This window comes from Equus przewalskii, chromosome 1 (genome assembly GCF_037783145.1).
Source record: "Equus przewalskii isolate Varuska chromosome 1, EquPr2, whole genome shotgun sequence".
Lineage (NCBI taxonomy): Eukaryota > Metazoa > Chordata > Mammalia > Perissodactyla > Equidae > Equus > Equus przewalskii.
Window position 1 is genome coordinate 119,637,203 of NC_091831.1, and position 17,349 is coordinate 119,654,551.

A 17,349-nucleotide genomic window follows, 5' to 3' on the forward strand; every position below is an offset into this window, starting at 1 on the left:
TCTTCATTTCCATCTGACCTCTATGGTCTCCACTGCCCCTGTGGAGATGCTCCCTGAGCCGCGTCAACAAGGGATCTGAGCATGCACAGGGGACCCGAGGCAGTCGTATTGAAGCCATTTCTGCTGGGACCCCCACCCCCGACAGCAGCTTCGGAGCCAGTAGCCTGGACCTCCCCGCTGCTGGGGCTGGGGGTGAGGCAGAGCAGGGGGGCCACTGCCACCGTGCAGCAGGCAGCAGGTGGAAGGACAGAGGACCTGGCGGGTTCTGCTGAGAGAACAGGGCGGCCTGCGAGGGGTGGGCCAGTCTTGGCTTTTGGGCAGGCCCACCTATCAGGGGTGAGGCTCATGCAGGGAGTTCCCTGTGGGGTCAGGAGGACTTCCTGCCAAGGTCCAGACAGAGTCTCGGGCACCGCCAGGGCGGGGGCCTGTGGGTGAGGGGCTGGTATGAGGTGGCTGACTCAGGGACGAGAGGCCAGCATGCTTCCTCCACCCTGCCGGACCCTTCTCTCTGGGATTCCCCAGTCCTCAGCTTCCTGCCCCAGGGGAGATACCCCCTTGTCCAGGCTCTGGGCAGGAGGCAGGGAGACTGCGGCAGAGTCTCTGGTGTGTTATTTGGCTACCTCACACCCATCCCAATTTAAGCCCCCTTAATCCCCTCTGAACCGCATAACTCCTGTCTCAATCAGGTGCCTGGTCCTTCCTGGTCCTCGGCTACCCAAGTCCACGTCCTGCAGGCAGACAGGGATCTAGGCCCACCCAGCCAGCTTGGCCTCTTCAACCAGGATCAGCAGGTTCTGAGTTCACTCTTGGAGCCTTTCTGCTTTTCCCTATCACACAATCCTCTTCCTTGTCATCTTTCTCTCTCCTTCCTGCTTCCCTTCTCTTCTTCAGGCCTGAGTCATCTTTGACTCAGAAATTTTAGAGCTGGAAAGGGCCTTACCATCAAAGAAGTCAAGCTCTGCATGGAACAGATGGGGAAACTGAAGCCCAGAGAAGTTATTTGAGTCACCCAAGGTCACACAGCATGCCTATAGCTAGAACCCAGGCAACCTGACTCTCAGTGGAGGGTCCTTCTCCTGGCCCCATCTGCTTTCCTGTCCCTGGCTACATTTGGACACAACACTGCCAGCTCAGCCTAGTCCTGGTTAACGGGGCACTTCACACTAATATGCAACTGATTGCCACAGGCAGGCTTCAAGTCTTCCCCTTCTCAAGAAACAGATAAACCAAATTTGAAAGAATGGATTTCAGATGTGATAGATTTGGGGGCAGGTGGAAAGCCTCTCAGGCTCCCACCAGAGTTGGCCTTGGGTGGTCTCATTTTTTCCAGAGATCCGGAAGGGGCTTGTCTCCCTGGCTTCTGCTTTGGGAGGCCTCTTCTCCCCTCCTTCCTGGGTCCACTATGGCCTTTGGCTCTCCAAAGATGATAGCTCCTCCAGGCAGGAGGCTATAGGGCTGCAGCAGAGGGCCCAGGCCTAGAGTAGGGTCTGGAAGGAGAAGCTGGGCCCCCCAGGCTGCCCTGCTCCAGGAAAGAGGCGAGTGCTCACTGACCTACAGCATTTAATAAAGTCATCTTAGAGGGTGGGGATGAGACTCCAACACACAGAGAGAGGCCTGTTGCAGTACTCAGGTCTGCTGGGACTCAGGTCTTCCGGGAGTTCGAGGGCGTGTTGAACTTGGTCTCTGAGCTGGGCATCAAGGGGTCCAGCTTTGAGGGTCGCCTGTTGTCCTTAGAGTGGGTCGAGGGGTTCTGTGGTGTCCAAAGCAAGGTGAGGTGAGTACGTCCCTGCCCCCAGGGGTGACCCATTGAAGTGCATCTTGCCTAGCAAGCCATGCCTCAGAGGATCCAAACCCCAGGGGGCAACTTCTCAAAGATTTCCAAACCCATTTAACCACAGCAGGTCATACCCAGCTTCTCTAAGAGTCCCCAGGGCTCAGCAGGTGAGTTTGCAAAGGCAGCCCTGTGTTCCCCGTCAGTCCCCCATCCTTCTCAGGCCTTTCCAGGAGCCTGGAGAGGAGCAGAGGACTGATGGCTCAAGAGCAATCAGGGTTTTTGTTTTGAGGGGCTGGGTGGCCTGGGGCTGAGCTGAAGGGCAGTTGTGAACAGGCCTGTTTGTTTCTGGGAAGCTGGCAATGTTTCTCTCTGGCAACATGCTCCTATTCCCAGCAGGTCTGCAGCATCGCAGTTGCCCAAGAAGAGTGTGCTCAAGGGAGAATTTTAGGCACTGAGGAGTTGGGTGGGGGCCACAGCTACTCTGCCCATGAGCAAATCCAATCCTAAAGTACAACCAGTGCCAGAGTGTTCCAGAAATGCCCGTGTGGACAACCCTTCATCCCCAGCTTCTCCTCCTTGATTCTCAGGCCTACCCATGGGGAAGAGGTGATCTTGGCAGGGTTTTCTATTCTCCTTAGACAGGTGGGGAATTGAGGCAGGACAAAGGCTTCTGTTGGAAACAGAATGGAAGCTGAGCCCAGGACTCCTGACTTCCAGTAGAGGAGCTGGCCTCCCTGGACAGTTTTTCTCAAGGCCCTGGGACTTGGGGGTGGGGCGGCTGTCAGCCCTACAAAGGGATCACTTACGGGAAGGCCTGTGATGCTGGGGTTTGAGGGGTGTCCCAAGCCATACTCTTGCTCCTGCAGCCGTGTGGCCAAGTCCTGCTTCTCTCGTCCCCAGCGTCGAGCTGAGTCCTCTAACTGCAGACACAGGAAGGGACAGAGGAGGAATGGCAGGGCAGCAGGGCCCATCCCTGAAAGCCGGGATGACCAGAGCCTGAGCCTACTCTTGGGGCAGAAAGGAAAACCCTGGGCAATGTGGGCTTGCTGCCTCCCCAAGAGACCTGAGGGGTGGCAGGGGTGGGTGGCGAAGAGACAAGTGACAGTCTGATGAGGACACAGACGGACTTTCTCTGAGTTCCAACAACATACTGAGCCCCGACCCTGAGTCCACGCTGAACCCCGACCCTGCTCCCATACTGAGCCGTGACCCTGCTCACACACTGAGCCCCAACGCTGCTCACACACTGAGCCATGACCCTGCTCACACAGAGCCCTGAGCCTGCTCATACACTGAGCCCCGACCCTGCTCACACACTGAGCCCCAACCCTGCTCACACACTGAGCCCCAACCCTGCTCACACACTGAGCCATGACCCTGCTCACACAGAGCCCTGAGCCTGCTCATACACTGAGCCATGACCCTGCTCACACACTGAGCCCCGACGCTGCTCACACACTGAGCCCTGAGCCTGCTCACACAGAGCCCCGAGCCTGCTCATACACTGAGCCATGACCCTGCTCACACACTGAGCCCCGACGCTGCTCACACACTGAGCCCTGAGCCTGCTCACACAGTGAGCCATGACCCTGCCCACACACTGAGTCCCAATCCTGCTCACACACTGAGCCATGATTCTGCTCACACACAGAGCCCCGACCCTGCTCACACACTGAGCCCTGACCCTGCTCACACACTGAGCCCCGACCCTGCTCACACACAGAGCCTCAACCCTGCTCACACACTGAGTCTCGACCCTGCTCACACACTGAGCCCCGACCCTGCTCACACACTGAGCCTGACCCTGGCCACACTCTGAGCTCTGACCCTGGTCATGGGTTGTATGGTGAGCCTGTCCAGCCTGATTATTCCTTCATCTCACCTACCTGGCTCTCCAGGGACAGGATCCGGCTCTGAGCTCGTTCCAGCTTGGCCAGGAGGTTAAACTTGTCTGAAGTGCTTGCAAGGAGATCCTGTGGGCAGAGCAGAAACTCACACATGGGCCCAGCTGGGGGCTGCGGCTGTGTGAGCTCAGGAGGCCACGAGATGCTGAGCAGAAACCAACCCGGTCTGAGTTCCAGACTTAGCTCCTTGATACAGAGCTTCAGACCCAGGGCGGAACCCTCTTCCCGAAGGAGTTCACCCCTGGCACGGCGTGTGCTTTCTTCACAGCTGTCCTCCCCACAGATTTGGGGTATATGAAGTTTTTGCACATCAATTTTTAAATGTAAAATGTACTAGGGAACACTCATAAGTGCACAGAAAAGAATCTTGAACTGGGAGTCTTCTTGTAAAGTGAAGAATCTGTTTGTGAAGCAAGGGTCTCCCCATGCCCCACACTTTACCTGGATGTCCATGCATCAGGTGTGCTTTCAAACAGAACTCACCTCCTGGGAGTCCTGGGGTGAAGAGAAGAGCTCCTGAGGCCCTGCTCACCCCTCTTCTGTAATTCCATGTGTCCTATCTTGGGGTTTGCATAAAGCAGGAACGCCTGTAGCAGCCTTGGAAGTGGAGTGGGGCCAGGGCATTTCTGGGGCCTGGGGCACCCACCTGCGCAGGCAGGGTCCCTGTGCACGTGGACTGGGCTGGACCATCTGTCTCCTGTAGCCTCTCTGCCAGGCCTCCTCCTGCTCCCAACTCCCTGGGGTCCACCTGGGATGGGGGAAAGGGGCTCTCCAAGGCTGTACCAATCCCAGGGGATGCTCCAGAAGGGAGTTCTGAGAGGCCCGTATGGACTCCAAGTGCAGGCCAGCCAGGTGGCAAAAAGGGCCAGGGTTCAAGGGTCAAAGGCCAGTTAAGGGCTTGCTTTCTCCCAGGATGCTAGATGAGGGTAAAGCTTTCAGACCCATGTGAGTGCCCCAGGAGAAAAGAGCAAGGCTGAGAGCTGGCACTCCAGGAGACTCGAGGCACACTGGAGACCCTGGGAAGCCTAACTCCTAGTCTTGGTCTTCAGCTCGGATTGTGCTGTGAGTGATTGCTGGGCCCCCGGTGGCCTGTGCACGCAGGCCCAAGCCAGGCCTGTGCTGGTGGCTCTTACCGGCAGAGCCTGCTGTTGCAGAATAATGGGGGCCGAGTGGTGGCGGCTCTTATCCAGCTCTGCCCGCAACCTTGAGTTTTCCGCCAGCAGCACTGAGTAAAGGTCAGCAGGTAGGTTCTCTCCCGTAGGACCAGGGGGAAGGCCAGAGGCTGAGAGCATGGGGAAGGCTGTGAACATGGCCACAGATGTTCCTGAGATGGGCTTTCCTGCCTCCATGTCCCTGGCCAGATCTGCCCCAGCATTTTGCTCCATTCTGCCCCTCCTCTGCTCCCAAGCCTTCAATGGTTGCCTACTGCCAGTGGGATCAGGTCCACACTCCTCAGGCAGTCATTCTAGGCTCTTTAGAGTCTGATCCCAGTGTTCTCCCTGACTACTCCCTCACCATTTGTCCCGGGTCTATTTCAGCTCTTCACTTCTCTATCTTTCCTTCCTTCTCTGCTCTTGGCACTGTCACTCCCTGGGCCTTTACCTTGCCTGTTTCCCCTCCCTAGATTGCCTTCTCATCTCTCATCTGGCTCCAGGATGATCTCACTGTTCCTGAAAGGTGAGCCCAGCTTTTGCTGTTTTCTAAAGGCCTTCAGAAACACCCGCCACCAACACCCCCGCAAAGTGAAGGCTGAGCACAGGGCTGGGCACATAGGGGCCCCTGGTGAGGCTGCACAGATGGGCTCAGGGAAATCCTCTGCTTGGGCTGGCCTGATAGGGTGAGACCTGGTTCTCTCCTGCTGATCAGAGCCACCTCTGATTGGTAGTTCTAGGTAGCTATGGTTAACATCAATGGAGCAAACAAATGATTGATTTAACCAAAGTATCAGGGACCTCTGGGAGCCCTCAGTGCCTGAATGAGGAGGGGAATAGCACCCCTCTGCCCCAATTTGAAGGTGCTCCTTAAACTGGGAGGCTCCAGGAAGGAAAGGCCTCTAGGGATGGGACAAAAGGCAGGGAGCAGACTCACCCATGCAGGGAAACTGACTCACCCACGTTGGGCTTTCCCTGCAGCCTGGTCTGCGGGGGCTGGTTCTTATCCCGCAGCTTGTCCTCCAGTACGTGCTCCATCTTCTCGATCACCTGGAGGGAGAGCACAGAGGTTAGGCTGGCCTGGGGGCTCTGCACTGTCCCACTTGTGGCTAGGTCCTGGTGGTCTGGCCCCTCTGCACCTACCTTTTCCTGGTGCCGCACGGTCTCCTCCAGCATCTTCATCTTCTGCAGCTTGTCCTGGTACCGCTTCAGCAGCACAGCCTGTGGTTGCTGAGCCTGGTACAGGAGGAGCAGCTCCTTCTCTCGATCATTCTTCTGATGGTGGGGGATGGAGGAGGCAGGGGGGAGGAAGGGGTGCCTGGGAGTTACCCTTGACCCAAAAGTCTACCCCAGGCCCCTCTGCTGACTCGTCCACTGAGCGGGCCTCCCATCCCTCTATGCCCCTCTCCCTTCTGCTCCCAGACACTTCTCCAGATGCTCCCACTCTATCTCCCTTCCTCTAGGCTCCCACACTCCCTGTCCCCCAAGCCCCAGCTCACTCGAATCAGCTCATTCTGCAAACGCTGCACCTTGTCCCTCAGTTTCGTCATGTCCAGCTCACTCAGCAGCAGTTTCTGCTTCATGAACACTGGTGGTGGTGGTGGGGAGCTGGCTCAAGGAGGAGCTTCTCCCAGCTCAAATCAGCACAGTTGGTGGGTGGGAGCAGGTGTCTCTCAGCCCTGAGCTTGAGACAGGACTGGATTCTCTGTTTCCCCTCCCGGAGAAGACCCAGCCAGCTCCCACCAGCCTGTTTCCAGTAGCATGCGCACCTGGGAAAGGCTCCCCACCACCCTGTCCTGCAATCCAGAGCCTGGGCTCAGGCGGGGCCCTGAAGCCCTTGGTGGCCTATACCCCCTCACCTAGGTTCTGGGCCTTGTCAGCATTGTCCTGCTCCTCTTCTACCTCCTCCTGGGTCAGGTGGCTCCTCAGCAAGCGGTTCTCTGCCTCCAGGGTGCTGACCTGTTTCCGTAGCGACAGGATGTCCTCTGCCATCTTCTGCATGGCCCGCCGGTAGTTGTTCATCTCCTGTGGACCCCAGAGCTCAGAGCTGAGCCCCCAGCCCCACTGGAGCCCCATCCCACACCTGTACTCACACTTGAAAGTCACTGGGTCACCCCCAAGGCCAACAAACAGAGTGGACCCCAAGCTGTGCCCCCAAGTCTTAGCAACTCCTTGGTGGTGGGGTGGGGGGAGGGTTATGACTTTGTGTTCACCCCTCCAGCCACATGAGAGCAGCTACAGCAATGTTCTCTCCAGGGGCCATGTCTCCTGCTCTGATGCCAACTAAGGGGGACCCAGGGCTCAGATACCAGGTGAGGACCCCACGAGTAATGGAGACTTGAAAGGATCAGGGCCAGCTTTCCAGGGCCAGGCTGGATCAGAGCCACTTCTCTGCCTCTCCCTTTTCCTTTTCTCCTTTTCTAATCCCTCTGCTTTCTCATGTCACTAAGAACCCAGGGAAGAACCTCCCATAAATCCCACTGAATGCCACTTGGGAGCTGACCCCAGGCACTAGCCCCCCGACCAGCCCAGGGGTCATGAAGGGACCCAAGATAGGCCTGGGGGACCCAGATAAGGACCCAGGGTCAGAGTCGGGGTCCAGCTACAAGACCTAGGGCGTGAGGTGGGAGCCAGACTCTGTCATGAGGTTAGAAGTAACAGTGATCCTAATATCTAGTATTCATCGAGCATTGTTCTAGGTCAGGCCTTCTTCTGAGTGCCTTCCTCATTTAAGCTTCAGAGCAAGCCTAGGAGGGGAGGTACTAACCTCATTCTATCAACACAGAAACCAAGGCCCAGAAAGGTGAATAATGTGCTCTGTCACAAAGCTGATGAGTGGCAGAGCCAGGACCTGAAACCCAGGCCTGCTGGCACTTGAATCTGTGTTCTTTTTTTTTTTTTTTGGAGGAAGATTAGCCCTCAGCTAACTACTGCCAGTCCTCCTCTTTTTTTTTTGCTGAGGAAGCCTGGCTCTGAGCTAACATCCGTGCCCATCTTCCTCTAGTTTATACGTGGGGTGCCTACCACAGCATGGCTGCCAAGCAGTGCCATGTCCGCACCCGGGATCCGAACCAGCGAACCCCGGGCCGCCGAGAAGCGGAACGTGCGAACTTAACCGCTGCGCCACCGGGCCGGCCCCCTTGAATCTGTGTTCTTAAGCGCTGTGCAAACCTACCATGATGCTCCCACACGCACAAACTTCACAATATGTTGACAAGTGATAACGGCAGGTTACAAAAAAGAATTATCAGTGTGATCTCAATTTGGGAAAAAAAATTTCATGTCTGCCCATATGTATGCATAGGAGAGTTAATAGGCTATAGTTATATGCATTTGTTTTATAATCAGAAATTCCCTAATGTTATTTACCAAAAGTTTTGTAAAGGGAGTTTCTTAAATCTACACAGCACAAAATATAAAAGAGGGACCCAAAGTGTGCAGCTAGGAAGGTGCACAAGGGAGGAGGAGGTGGGAGCTAGGTTGTGGGGAGGAGTGGGAGGAGGGAAGTGAGGCCAGCAGGAGTTTGCTGAGCCCGGTGGCTTGTGGCCTTCCTATGGCTGTGGAGGCCTTGCACACAGGAGTGGGGGCTCATGGCCCCAGCTAGGCTCCCAAATCCTCAGGAAGTAGAGCTCTGCCCCCAGTTCCCACCTGGGTGCCAAGTTGACTGGAGATGTGGCCTGGCTCCCAGCCACCGCCTCCAACCTGCTGCATGGTGGGCCACTGACTTCTTGGGGAGGGGTTCCCAGACAGCAGGGGCTCCTCAGACACCACTTGTCACCTGCCACTGTCTAGCCTTTTGGCTAGACTCCCTCTAACTGGTGCCAATGCTGGGTCCATCTCCCCAGCACCTGCCCCAGTAGAGGCCCAGGTCTTGGCTCCTCCAGATCTGCCCATCCGGTGTCCTCATGCAGCACTGATAACTAGGAGACTCAGCCTGGAGACTGCACACACATGGGCTTTGTGCTCAGGCTGCAGTCAGAAGCCCAATTTGGCCACTGACTTGTTGAGTGAGCTCAAACAGGCCCCTTCACCTTTCTGAGCCTCAGATTCCTCATCTAGGATAAGCCCGGGGTTGCTGTGAGGCTCAGAGTCTTGTGTGTGCAGGGGCTGGCTGAGGCAACTGCCCGGGGCAGGTATGACCTGGAGGCAGCAGCTTTCGTCCCATTCCGCTGAGGTCCTAGTGGCTGCTTTAGTCAACAGGTCACACCCCTTCCTCTTCCTCCTTGCTGTCCTCACCCTGGGCTCCCTGGCCCCCTCGTCTGCAGTGCTCTAAATCTTAAGATTTATGGCAGCCCCATGACTGACAGGGGTTTGTCAAGAGGAAGCACATGATATTTTAGACAAGCAAATTCATCCCTTCTTTCCTTCCCCAGCCTAGTTCAGGCTCTTATCTGTCTGCCCGGAACAATTACAGCATTATTGAAAGGAGTTTCTTTGCTTTAGGTTGATCTTTCAAAGGAACACACAATCAAGAAAACATCTTCAAGGATACTGACAGCAGCACAGTTTGTAGTCTTATACTAGGGCACGCTCAGTCTCTGGTCTACAGGTGGCACTCACAAAGAACGACCTAGATCAATTGTTCTGACACAGAGAGATGTTCACACTCTATTGTCAAATAGAAAAAGCACGTGGCAAGTTCATATCATCCCATCTATAACTGGTGTGTGTGTGTGCATGCGCACGTGTATGTGTGTGTGTGTGCATGCATAGGGGTATATAGTAACGGTGGCTGTTGTGGAGTTTGGGAAGGGAAAGGAACATGTTTCATCTCTAATTTTTGCATTTTTGTCTTTTTATTTTTAAACAAATCTTTATTTATTCTTTTTATTTTTTGAGAAAGATTATCCCTGAGCTAACATCTGCTGCCAATCTTCCTCTTTTTGCTGAGGAAGACTGGCGCTAAGCTAACATCCGTGCCCATCTTCCTCTACTTTATATGTGGGACGCCTCCACAGCATGGCTTGCCAAGCGGTGCCATGTCCGCACCCAGGATCCAAACCGGCTAACCCCAGGCTGCCCAAGTGGAACATGTGCACTTAACTGCTGTGCCACCGGGCTGGCCCATAATTTTTGCATTTTTAATAAGAATGTATCTATATATTAGTCATCTAATTAAAAATAATTTAAACATAAATACATTGAGGGCCATATCATGTTCATGGATTGAAAGATACAATATCTAACGAGTTAGTTGTTCTCTAAATTGATTTATAGATTCAAGGCACTCTCAATCAAAATCATGACACTTAGTGTGTATGTGTAAAAATAGACAAGCTGATTCTATAATGTGTGAGGAATAAAAAGGGCAAGTATAGCCAAAATAATTTTGAAGAGAAACAGGTGGGATGACTTTCTCTATCAGCCATCAAGACTTCCGATAAAGCTACAGTAATTAAGACAGGGTGATATTGGTGCAAAGATTGATAAACAGATCAAAGAAACAGAACAGATAGCCCTGAAACACACCCACACACACACAGGCAATTTATGACAAAGACGGTTACAGGGCAGCAGGGAAAGGACTAACTTAATAAACGGTGCTGCATTGTTTTTATATCTATACAGAAAAAAGGGAAGGACTTCTACCAAATACCACAACTAAAAATAAATTCCAATGGATTGTAGATCTGAATGTAAAAGGTAAAACAATAAGGCTTCTAGAAGACAAGGATAAGAACATCTTTATGAACTTGCTGTTGGGAAAGGTTTTTAAAAACAGAACACAAAAAAGCACAAACCAGAATAGAAAGAATCGATAAATTGGGTACATTTAAATGAAGAACTTCTGTTCATGAAAAGACATCATTACGGGGCTGAATGGACAAAACGAGTAGGAGCAGATATTTGTAATACACACAACAGAGGTGGACTCATATGCAGATATAAAAACTCTGACAAATCAACAAGAAAAAGAGAGGCCACACAGGACATATGAACTGGGCACTTGACGAAATAAGTCAATAAGCATCTGAATTGATGTCCACTCTCACCAGTCATTTAAAACCACAATGAAATCGTGATACACCCATTAGAATGACTAAAACAGAAACAAAACCATCCTGACCATACCAAATGCTGGTGAGGGTGTGGGATAAGCAGCACACTTATTCACTGCCAGGGGCAAGGGAAGTGTCACCATCACTTTGCAGAACTGCTTGGATGCTGGATGCTATTAAAGTGGAATGTATACAGAGCCTATGACCTAGCAATTATACTCCTGAGTAGATATCCAACAAAAATGCATGTGTGAATGCACCAAGAAGCAGGTACAAGAACATTCTTAGCAGCATTATTTGCAATAATCCCCAACTGGAAATAACACAAATGCCCACTACAATAGAATGATGAGATCCACTCATACAATGGAATACCAGACAGCAGTAAAAAGGAATCAACAGCTACGTGAAACCACACGGAGGAATCACTCAAATAGTAAGCAAAAGAATCTGACACAAAATACCTGCTCTATGATGCAATATAGATTTGCTTCAAAAACAGGCAAACTTATGGGGCTGGCCCCGTGGCTGGGTGGTCGTCTGTGCGCTCTGCTGTGGCAGCCCAGGGTTTCGCCAGTTCAGATCCTGGGTGTGGACATGGCACCGCATGTCAGGCCACGCTGAGGCGGCGTCCCACATAGCACAACTAGAAGGACCCACAACTAAAATATACAACTACTTACTGGAGGGATTTGGGGAGAAAAAGCAATAAAAACAAAAAAGAAGACTGGCAACAGTTGTTAGCTCAGGTGCCAATCTTTAAAAAAAACCCAACAAAACAGGTAAAATTAAGCAATAGAGTCAGAAGTCAGAGTACAAGATCCATTTTGGAGGTGGGGGAGTGATGGGGAGACATGAGGGAGCTTCTGGGGTGCTGGAAATGCTGCACCTCTTGACCTGTGGACCTGTCAGGGTTACCCGTGTGTGTTCGCGTTGTGGTAGCTCATCGCAGTGAATACATTTATGTTTTGTGCGTTTGCCTGAATGGGTGCTGCACTTCACACAAACGAGTTTAAAACATTTAAAGAATTTTTAAAAACCCTGAAATCCTGGCTCAAGTTTGGTTAAGTGCATGAAGCCTCCACACTGCCATTCTTCTCTGGGGACCCTCCCAGCTCTCAGCAATAATAGGTTCTTTTTGGCCCTGAGTTTTGGATGCTCCCACTGCTCCCGGGCCTTCCTCACAGCCTCTTCCTTCTGGGAGCCTGCTCCAGCCCTGTCCTGGAGGGCTGTGTGGATTCTGCTCTGCCTCCCCAGCAGGGCCCTCTGAGAATGAGCAGGCACACACACTCATCCTTGTCAATGACCTTTGATGCCTCAGAATACCCTAAAAGACCCAAAGTGGTTCAGTGACGTGCCCAAGGTCACACACTGCCGCAAACATGGAGCTAGCATCCGAACACAGACTCTAAACCTGCGCTCTTTGTGCTCTAAACCTTTGTGCCTTAAAACCTGTGCTCTTTGCACTTACATGATTGAGGAAGGCTGGGGGCTTCAGCTAGAGGGAAGAAGAATGAGGTCCTGCCTTGCCTTTGAGCTAAACCTGTCTAAAGAAATTGAAGGGCACTGCTGGAGGAGGTGGCCAGCATAGGTAGCAATGTCCATCTGATGTCCCAAGGTGCCATTCTCCCTTCATCCCTGAGGCCAAGGCTGCCTTGAGGTGGCGGTAGAAGAAGGGGTTCCCCTGTCTGCTCCTCAGGGAGCCAGACATGCCCAGGTCTCCCTGTGTCAGGAGAGGTGGGTGTGTAGACTCGTCTCACTGTCCCCAGCTACACCTGGCCCAGTGCAGTGAGAAAGCATATTTGAAAGAGCAGGCCTGATTCCATTGCTGGCTCACCAGCTTCTCCTTCTTGCAGGGAAGAAGCCTGCTGGATGCTGGTGTCTGTGCGTGTGCAGGCAGAGGGTTGAGTGCTTCATGGCCATGGTCAGAGTGAGCACCTTGGACCAGCTTCCTCTAGGCTCGGCATCAACTCAGAGGCAAGGTCTGAAGCCTGCATTCAAGGCCTCTTGCAAGCCACCTCCTCACGCACGTGGACCCAGCCCTTCCCCTCCAGCTCACACTCCTACTCCCCTCTTCACACCTCCGCTCACGCCGAACTATCTGCAGAGAATGCCCCCCACACTCCTACTACCTAAACTTTGTCCTTTTATAGTCCACTCAGCAATTTTTAATTGCATGAGTACTGACAATGCATGTGTGCATGAGTGTGCACGTGTGTACGCATGCATTGAGGGAGTCCCAGGGAAGGGGCTACGAGACCCTTGGCTTACCCCATGGGTCTGATTACCCCCTCTTCTCATTCAGGGGTTCATCCTTTCTAAGATCCCATTGTTCTTCATCTCAGCAGTCCTAGGTGGGAGCAAAGCTCTGTTCTTAACATCCCTCCCTTGACAGATAAAGAAAGCCGAGGCCCAGAGCAAGAGAAAAGAGACGGAGGGAGAGCGTGGCTCCAGACGAAACGGGGTGACCTTGCCTCAGCCAGGGTCCCTGCTGGACAAAGGAAGAGTGCTTCATCAGGACTCTACCCATGAGCATTAGCTCTCTACACCTTCCACAGGCCCTTCCACCACCCCCAGCCTGGCTGCTCTCCAAGGGTGAGGTCTCCCCGAGGGATGGAGAGGGACTCTGGCTCTAGCTTACCCCCCTCAGTCTCTACTCTGGCCAACACCCTCTGTCCATGAGACCCAGAAAGGTGGCAGGCCTGATCACACTCCTCAGCTTCACCCACCTCCCCAGCTGAGCAGTGACCTTGGGCAACACAGCTGGGCAGGCAGGCTGCAGCCCTGACCTCTCCCCGCAGCCTGGGCTGGGTTCCCCACTCAGGGCCACACTCTGCGTCACAGTCCAGCCTTGAGAACACACAGGACACCATGCTCCAGATTCCTGCACACCTGCCCCCCCTTCTCCCCAGTTGCCAGCCCATTGTGGGGGTGGACGAGCAGGATGTCAGCCTCTTCCCCCTCCTCTCTGGGCTAGCATATCCTCTGGGGACATTGACTCCACCTGTGCCTGACCCTGAGTGCCCACCACACCTCTCTCACCCACTGACACCCCCACCAGGACCCTCACTCTTAGTCTGCTGAGGTGAGAAGCGTCAGGTGGCCCTAGGTTTGAATCAGCCCCCTGCCACTGATCGCTGGTGGCCTTTGCCACACCAACACCTCTTCTCTGGCTCTGAAAGGGTGGCATCTGTGCTGAGAGCCTCTGTCCTCATCCGTGGGATGGGAAAATAGCCCCACCTCAGGGGTGACTATGGAGCGAGGGGGTGGGGAGGGCCAGCCCGGGCCCTGGCACATAGTGTGCCTGGAGACGCCAACTCCTGTCCCTGCACCACCTTTGGAGGCTTTTTTTTTTTTTTTAAAGATTTTATTTTTTCCTTTTTCTCCCCAAAGCACCCCCGGTACATAGTTGTATATTCTTCGTTGTGGGTCCTTCTAGTTGTGGTATGTGGGACGCTGCCTCAGCGTGGTTTGATGAGCAGTGTCATGTCCGCGCCCAGGATTCGAACCAACGAAACACTGGGCCGCCTGCAGCAGAGCGCGCGAACTTAACCACTCGGCCACGGGGCCAGCCCCCTTTGGAGGCTTTTTTAAAAAAAAATTATTTTCACAATAGCCGTGGATACCATGTACAGAAAGTATGATTATCTGACTGTTCCCATTTTACAGAAACAGAGGCCAGCACGCTCTTGCCTCCTTACCATGGATTAAGGGCGAGGGGTGGTGGTGATCTTCCTCAGAACCCTGGAGAGGGCAGTGCTTACTCCCGTCTCCCTCAGGAAGTTCTTATGGTGGAATCCAAGGCACCTCATCCCAGCGGGGAAGTGCAAACATACCTGCAGCCACTACCAACTCTGTTAATCAGAAGGGCCCCTAGACTCCCATTGCACAGATGGGGAAACTGAGGCCAGGAAGAACAGCAGTGTGCCCAAGGTCACAGAGACTAGTTATAAAGCATAGGCTGGAAGCAGTAAACAGCCAGTCAAACAACACTTGCTGAGCACCACGGTGTGCCAGGTCTGTGCCATGCTGGGGCAAAAGAGCACAGAGAAGTCCAGACTGCCCCTGCCTGCAGCAGTCTCCTATCTACGTGGAGGGGATGGCAGGAAGTGCCCATGCCAGAGGGGAGCACAGAGGAGGCTCTTAACTGAGCCTGGGGGTCTGAGAAGGCTTCTTAGCAGAGGTGATAATCTGAGCTGACTCTTGAGGATGAGGAGGTATTATCTGGGGGTGGGGAGAGGGCTCTCTGGGCAGAGGAGACACTGTGGCAAAGGCAGGGTGGTGAGAGAGTGTGTGCCGAGGGACAAAGTTGGCGAGTTTCTGGAGAGCAGGGTGCAGGGGCGGGGACATGTGGCTGGAGAGGCGGCAGGGCAGATGGAAGAGGGCTCTCAAGGCCAGTCTCAGGAGCTTGGGCTCTGTCACTGTCCACAGGCCGCCGAAAGGCCGAAGCTTGGGGGCTGGGGTACATGCGGCAGAACCCCTCTGGCTGCCCAGCACAGGGGACGAAAGCAGGGAGTGGAGGCCAAGAGCAGTGAGCCAGGTGACTCTCAGTGGGACCTGTGCCAGGTGGATGCAGTGGGCATGGAGATGAGGGCAGGAGCTGCAGGAGGGAGGAGAGCAAGGAGGAGGAGCCGGAATCTGGGGTCTAGGGGGAAGGAGGAGCCGACCTAGGGAGGGAGGGACATGCTGGGTGTGAGGTGTCCGGCTTGGACAGAGTCTCGGCTGTAGAGGGTGAGCGGCAGCCCAGGAGGTGTGAGGGAAGCCCTGGAAGGAGGGGATTTTCCAGAGTCAGGGGAAGTGCAGAGTGGGGGTGTTCAGGACTAAGGGAGGGGTGGTGGTGGGAGAGGAGCCCTCAAGTTCAGGGGGACTGCCAGGGCGGTGGGGAGAAAAAGGGTGGAAGCAGGCTGCCAAAGCCAAGACCACAGAAAGGACAGCGATGATCTTCCGCTTCGGGTGACGGCACATTGAGTAACAGAGACCCACCCCACCCCTGCAGGTAACCTAAAAACCTGATACAAGTAAAACCACCTTCTTAAAAGCATTAAAGAGCCGGCAAGACAGTGAGGAATTATTGGACAGAGATAAGGGACAAGAGAGGACCCAGACAGAGGACTACTACACAGCAATGAGACAAGAACCACAGCACCAAGCAACCGCGCAGACGAGTCTCTCACACAGAGTTGAGCAAAAGAACCACTCACAAAATAACACGTGGGTGGGATGCCCTTCAGAGAAGGTTCAATCAGGGACTATCAGGCGATAGTGATGGGAGAGGCGCACTAGATGGTCTTTGACTTACGGCGGTTCGGCTTACGATCTGTAGACTTCACAACGGTGTGAAAGCGATACGCATTCAGTAGAAACTATACTTTGAATTTTGATCTTTTCCCAGGCTAGTGATGTGCGGTACGATCCTCTCTCGAGCTGCTGGGCAGTGGCAGCGAGCCGCAGCTCCCAGTCAGCCACGTGATCACGAGGGTGAGTGACCGACACACTGACAGCCGTGCTGTCCCAGACAACCATTCTGTTTGTCACTGTCAGTCCAGTAGGCAATAAATTACATGAGATAGTCAACATTTTATCATAAAATAGGCTTTGTGTTAGGTGATTCTGCCCAACTGTAGGCTAATGTGAGTGTTTCAGGTAGGCTAGGCTACGCCAAGCTATGATGTCCGGTCGGTTAGGTGTATTAAATGCATTTTCAGCTGATGAAATGTTGAACTTAGGATGAGTTTATCAGGTTATAACCCACCGTAAGTTGAGGAAGATCTGCATAAAGAATAAAAGCAAGACAGTGCGCGGGCACGGTGGTCACACCTAGGAGAGGAGGGTGCGAGGGGCTTCTGGGAGCTGGTGATGTTCTATTTCTTCACGGGCATTTGCTTTGTAATAATTTGGTTGTGTTTTATGTTTACGTTCAATGCAATTTTCTCCATGTGGGTTACATTTCACAATCTAAAAAAGTTTTTGAAAAGAGGACAGAAGGCTCAATAGCTTCTAAACCTGCAGAGGGAGCCTCTGAGTGTGGCCTCGAGGATCTGGCCCCTGGTGACCCTGGCCAGTGCTCTGAAGGCCAAGGTGCAGGAGGGAGAGAATTGAGGGGGACAGTGAGGTTGAGAAGGGACAGAGGTAGCTGGGGACACAGGGTCGAGGAGAGGCTGGGGGTGGAGAGAGAGGATTTTCTGGAGGATTAGGAGACGGGCAGGGAGGGGTGTATGGGGGGCACGGGCTGGAGCAGGGGGGATGGGTGGGATGGAGCTTCATTCTCCTGGGGAAGGGAGGAGGCCTGAGGCAGGGGCAGGTGTAGATAGGAGGCAGTGTGGTGGCAGGGCTCTGCAGGGGGTGGGTGTTGCAGGCAAGCCAGGGCAGCGGGTTTGCTGGGCCAGGTGCACACTCTCCTCCACTTTGCCCTTCCCTGGGCAGCCATCTAACCTCTGGGTCCCCAGGGCCCAAAGATCCTTCAACAGCAGGCCCAGGCCACCTGCCATGTGGCTTGCCTTTACAGCCAGCAGAGGGCAGCC

At 53.7% G+C, this 17,349-nt stretch overlaps 1 protein-coding gene across 6 annotated transcripts in view; it reads right to left on the bottom strand.

Moving 5' to 3' along the window:
* Positions 1 to 1,543: 1,543 nt before the first annotated feature.
* Positions 1,544 to 17,349, bottom strand: part of CCDC33 (coiled-coil domain containing 33) — a 105,988-nt gene continuing 90,182 nt past the window's right edge. For 3 of the 6 annotated variants that reach the window (XM_070575215.1, XM_070575195.1, XM_070575228.1), the window contains 9 exons: positions 6,689 to 6,854; positions 6,329 to 6,417; positions 5,973 to 6,104; positions 5,789 to 5,879; positions 4,812 to 4,978; positions 4,325 to 4,426; positions 3,661 to 3,747; positions 2,581 to 2,694; positions 1,544 to 1,750 (listed from right to left, as the gene is read on the bottom strand). In XM_070575215.1, coding sequence (XP_070431316.1) covers positions 1,643 to 1,750; positions 2,581 to 2,694; positions 3,661 to 3,747; positions 4,325 to 4,426; positions 4,812 to 4,978; positions 5,789 to 5,879; positions 5,973 to 6,104; positions 6,329 to 6,417; positions 6,689 to 6,854 — 1,056 coding nt within the window. In that variant the 3' untranslated portion in view covers positions 1,544 to 1,642. The remainder of the gene's footprint in view (positions 1,751 to 2,580; positions 2,695 to 3,660; positions 3,748 to 4,324; positions 4,427 to 4,811; positions 4,979 to 5,788; positions 5,880 to 5,972; positions 6,105 to 6,328; positions 6,418 to 6,688; positions 6,855 to 17,349) is intronic. The other 3 variants (XM_070575236.1, XM_070575222.1, XM_070575206.1) reach the window with 1 other exon arrangement.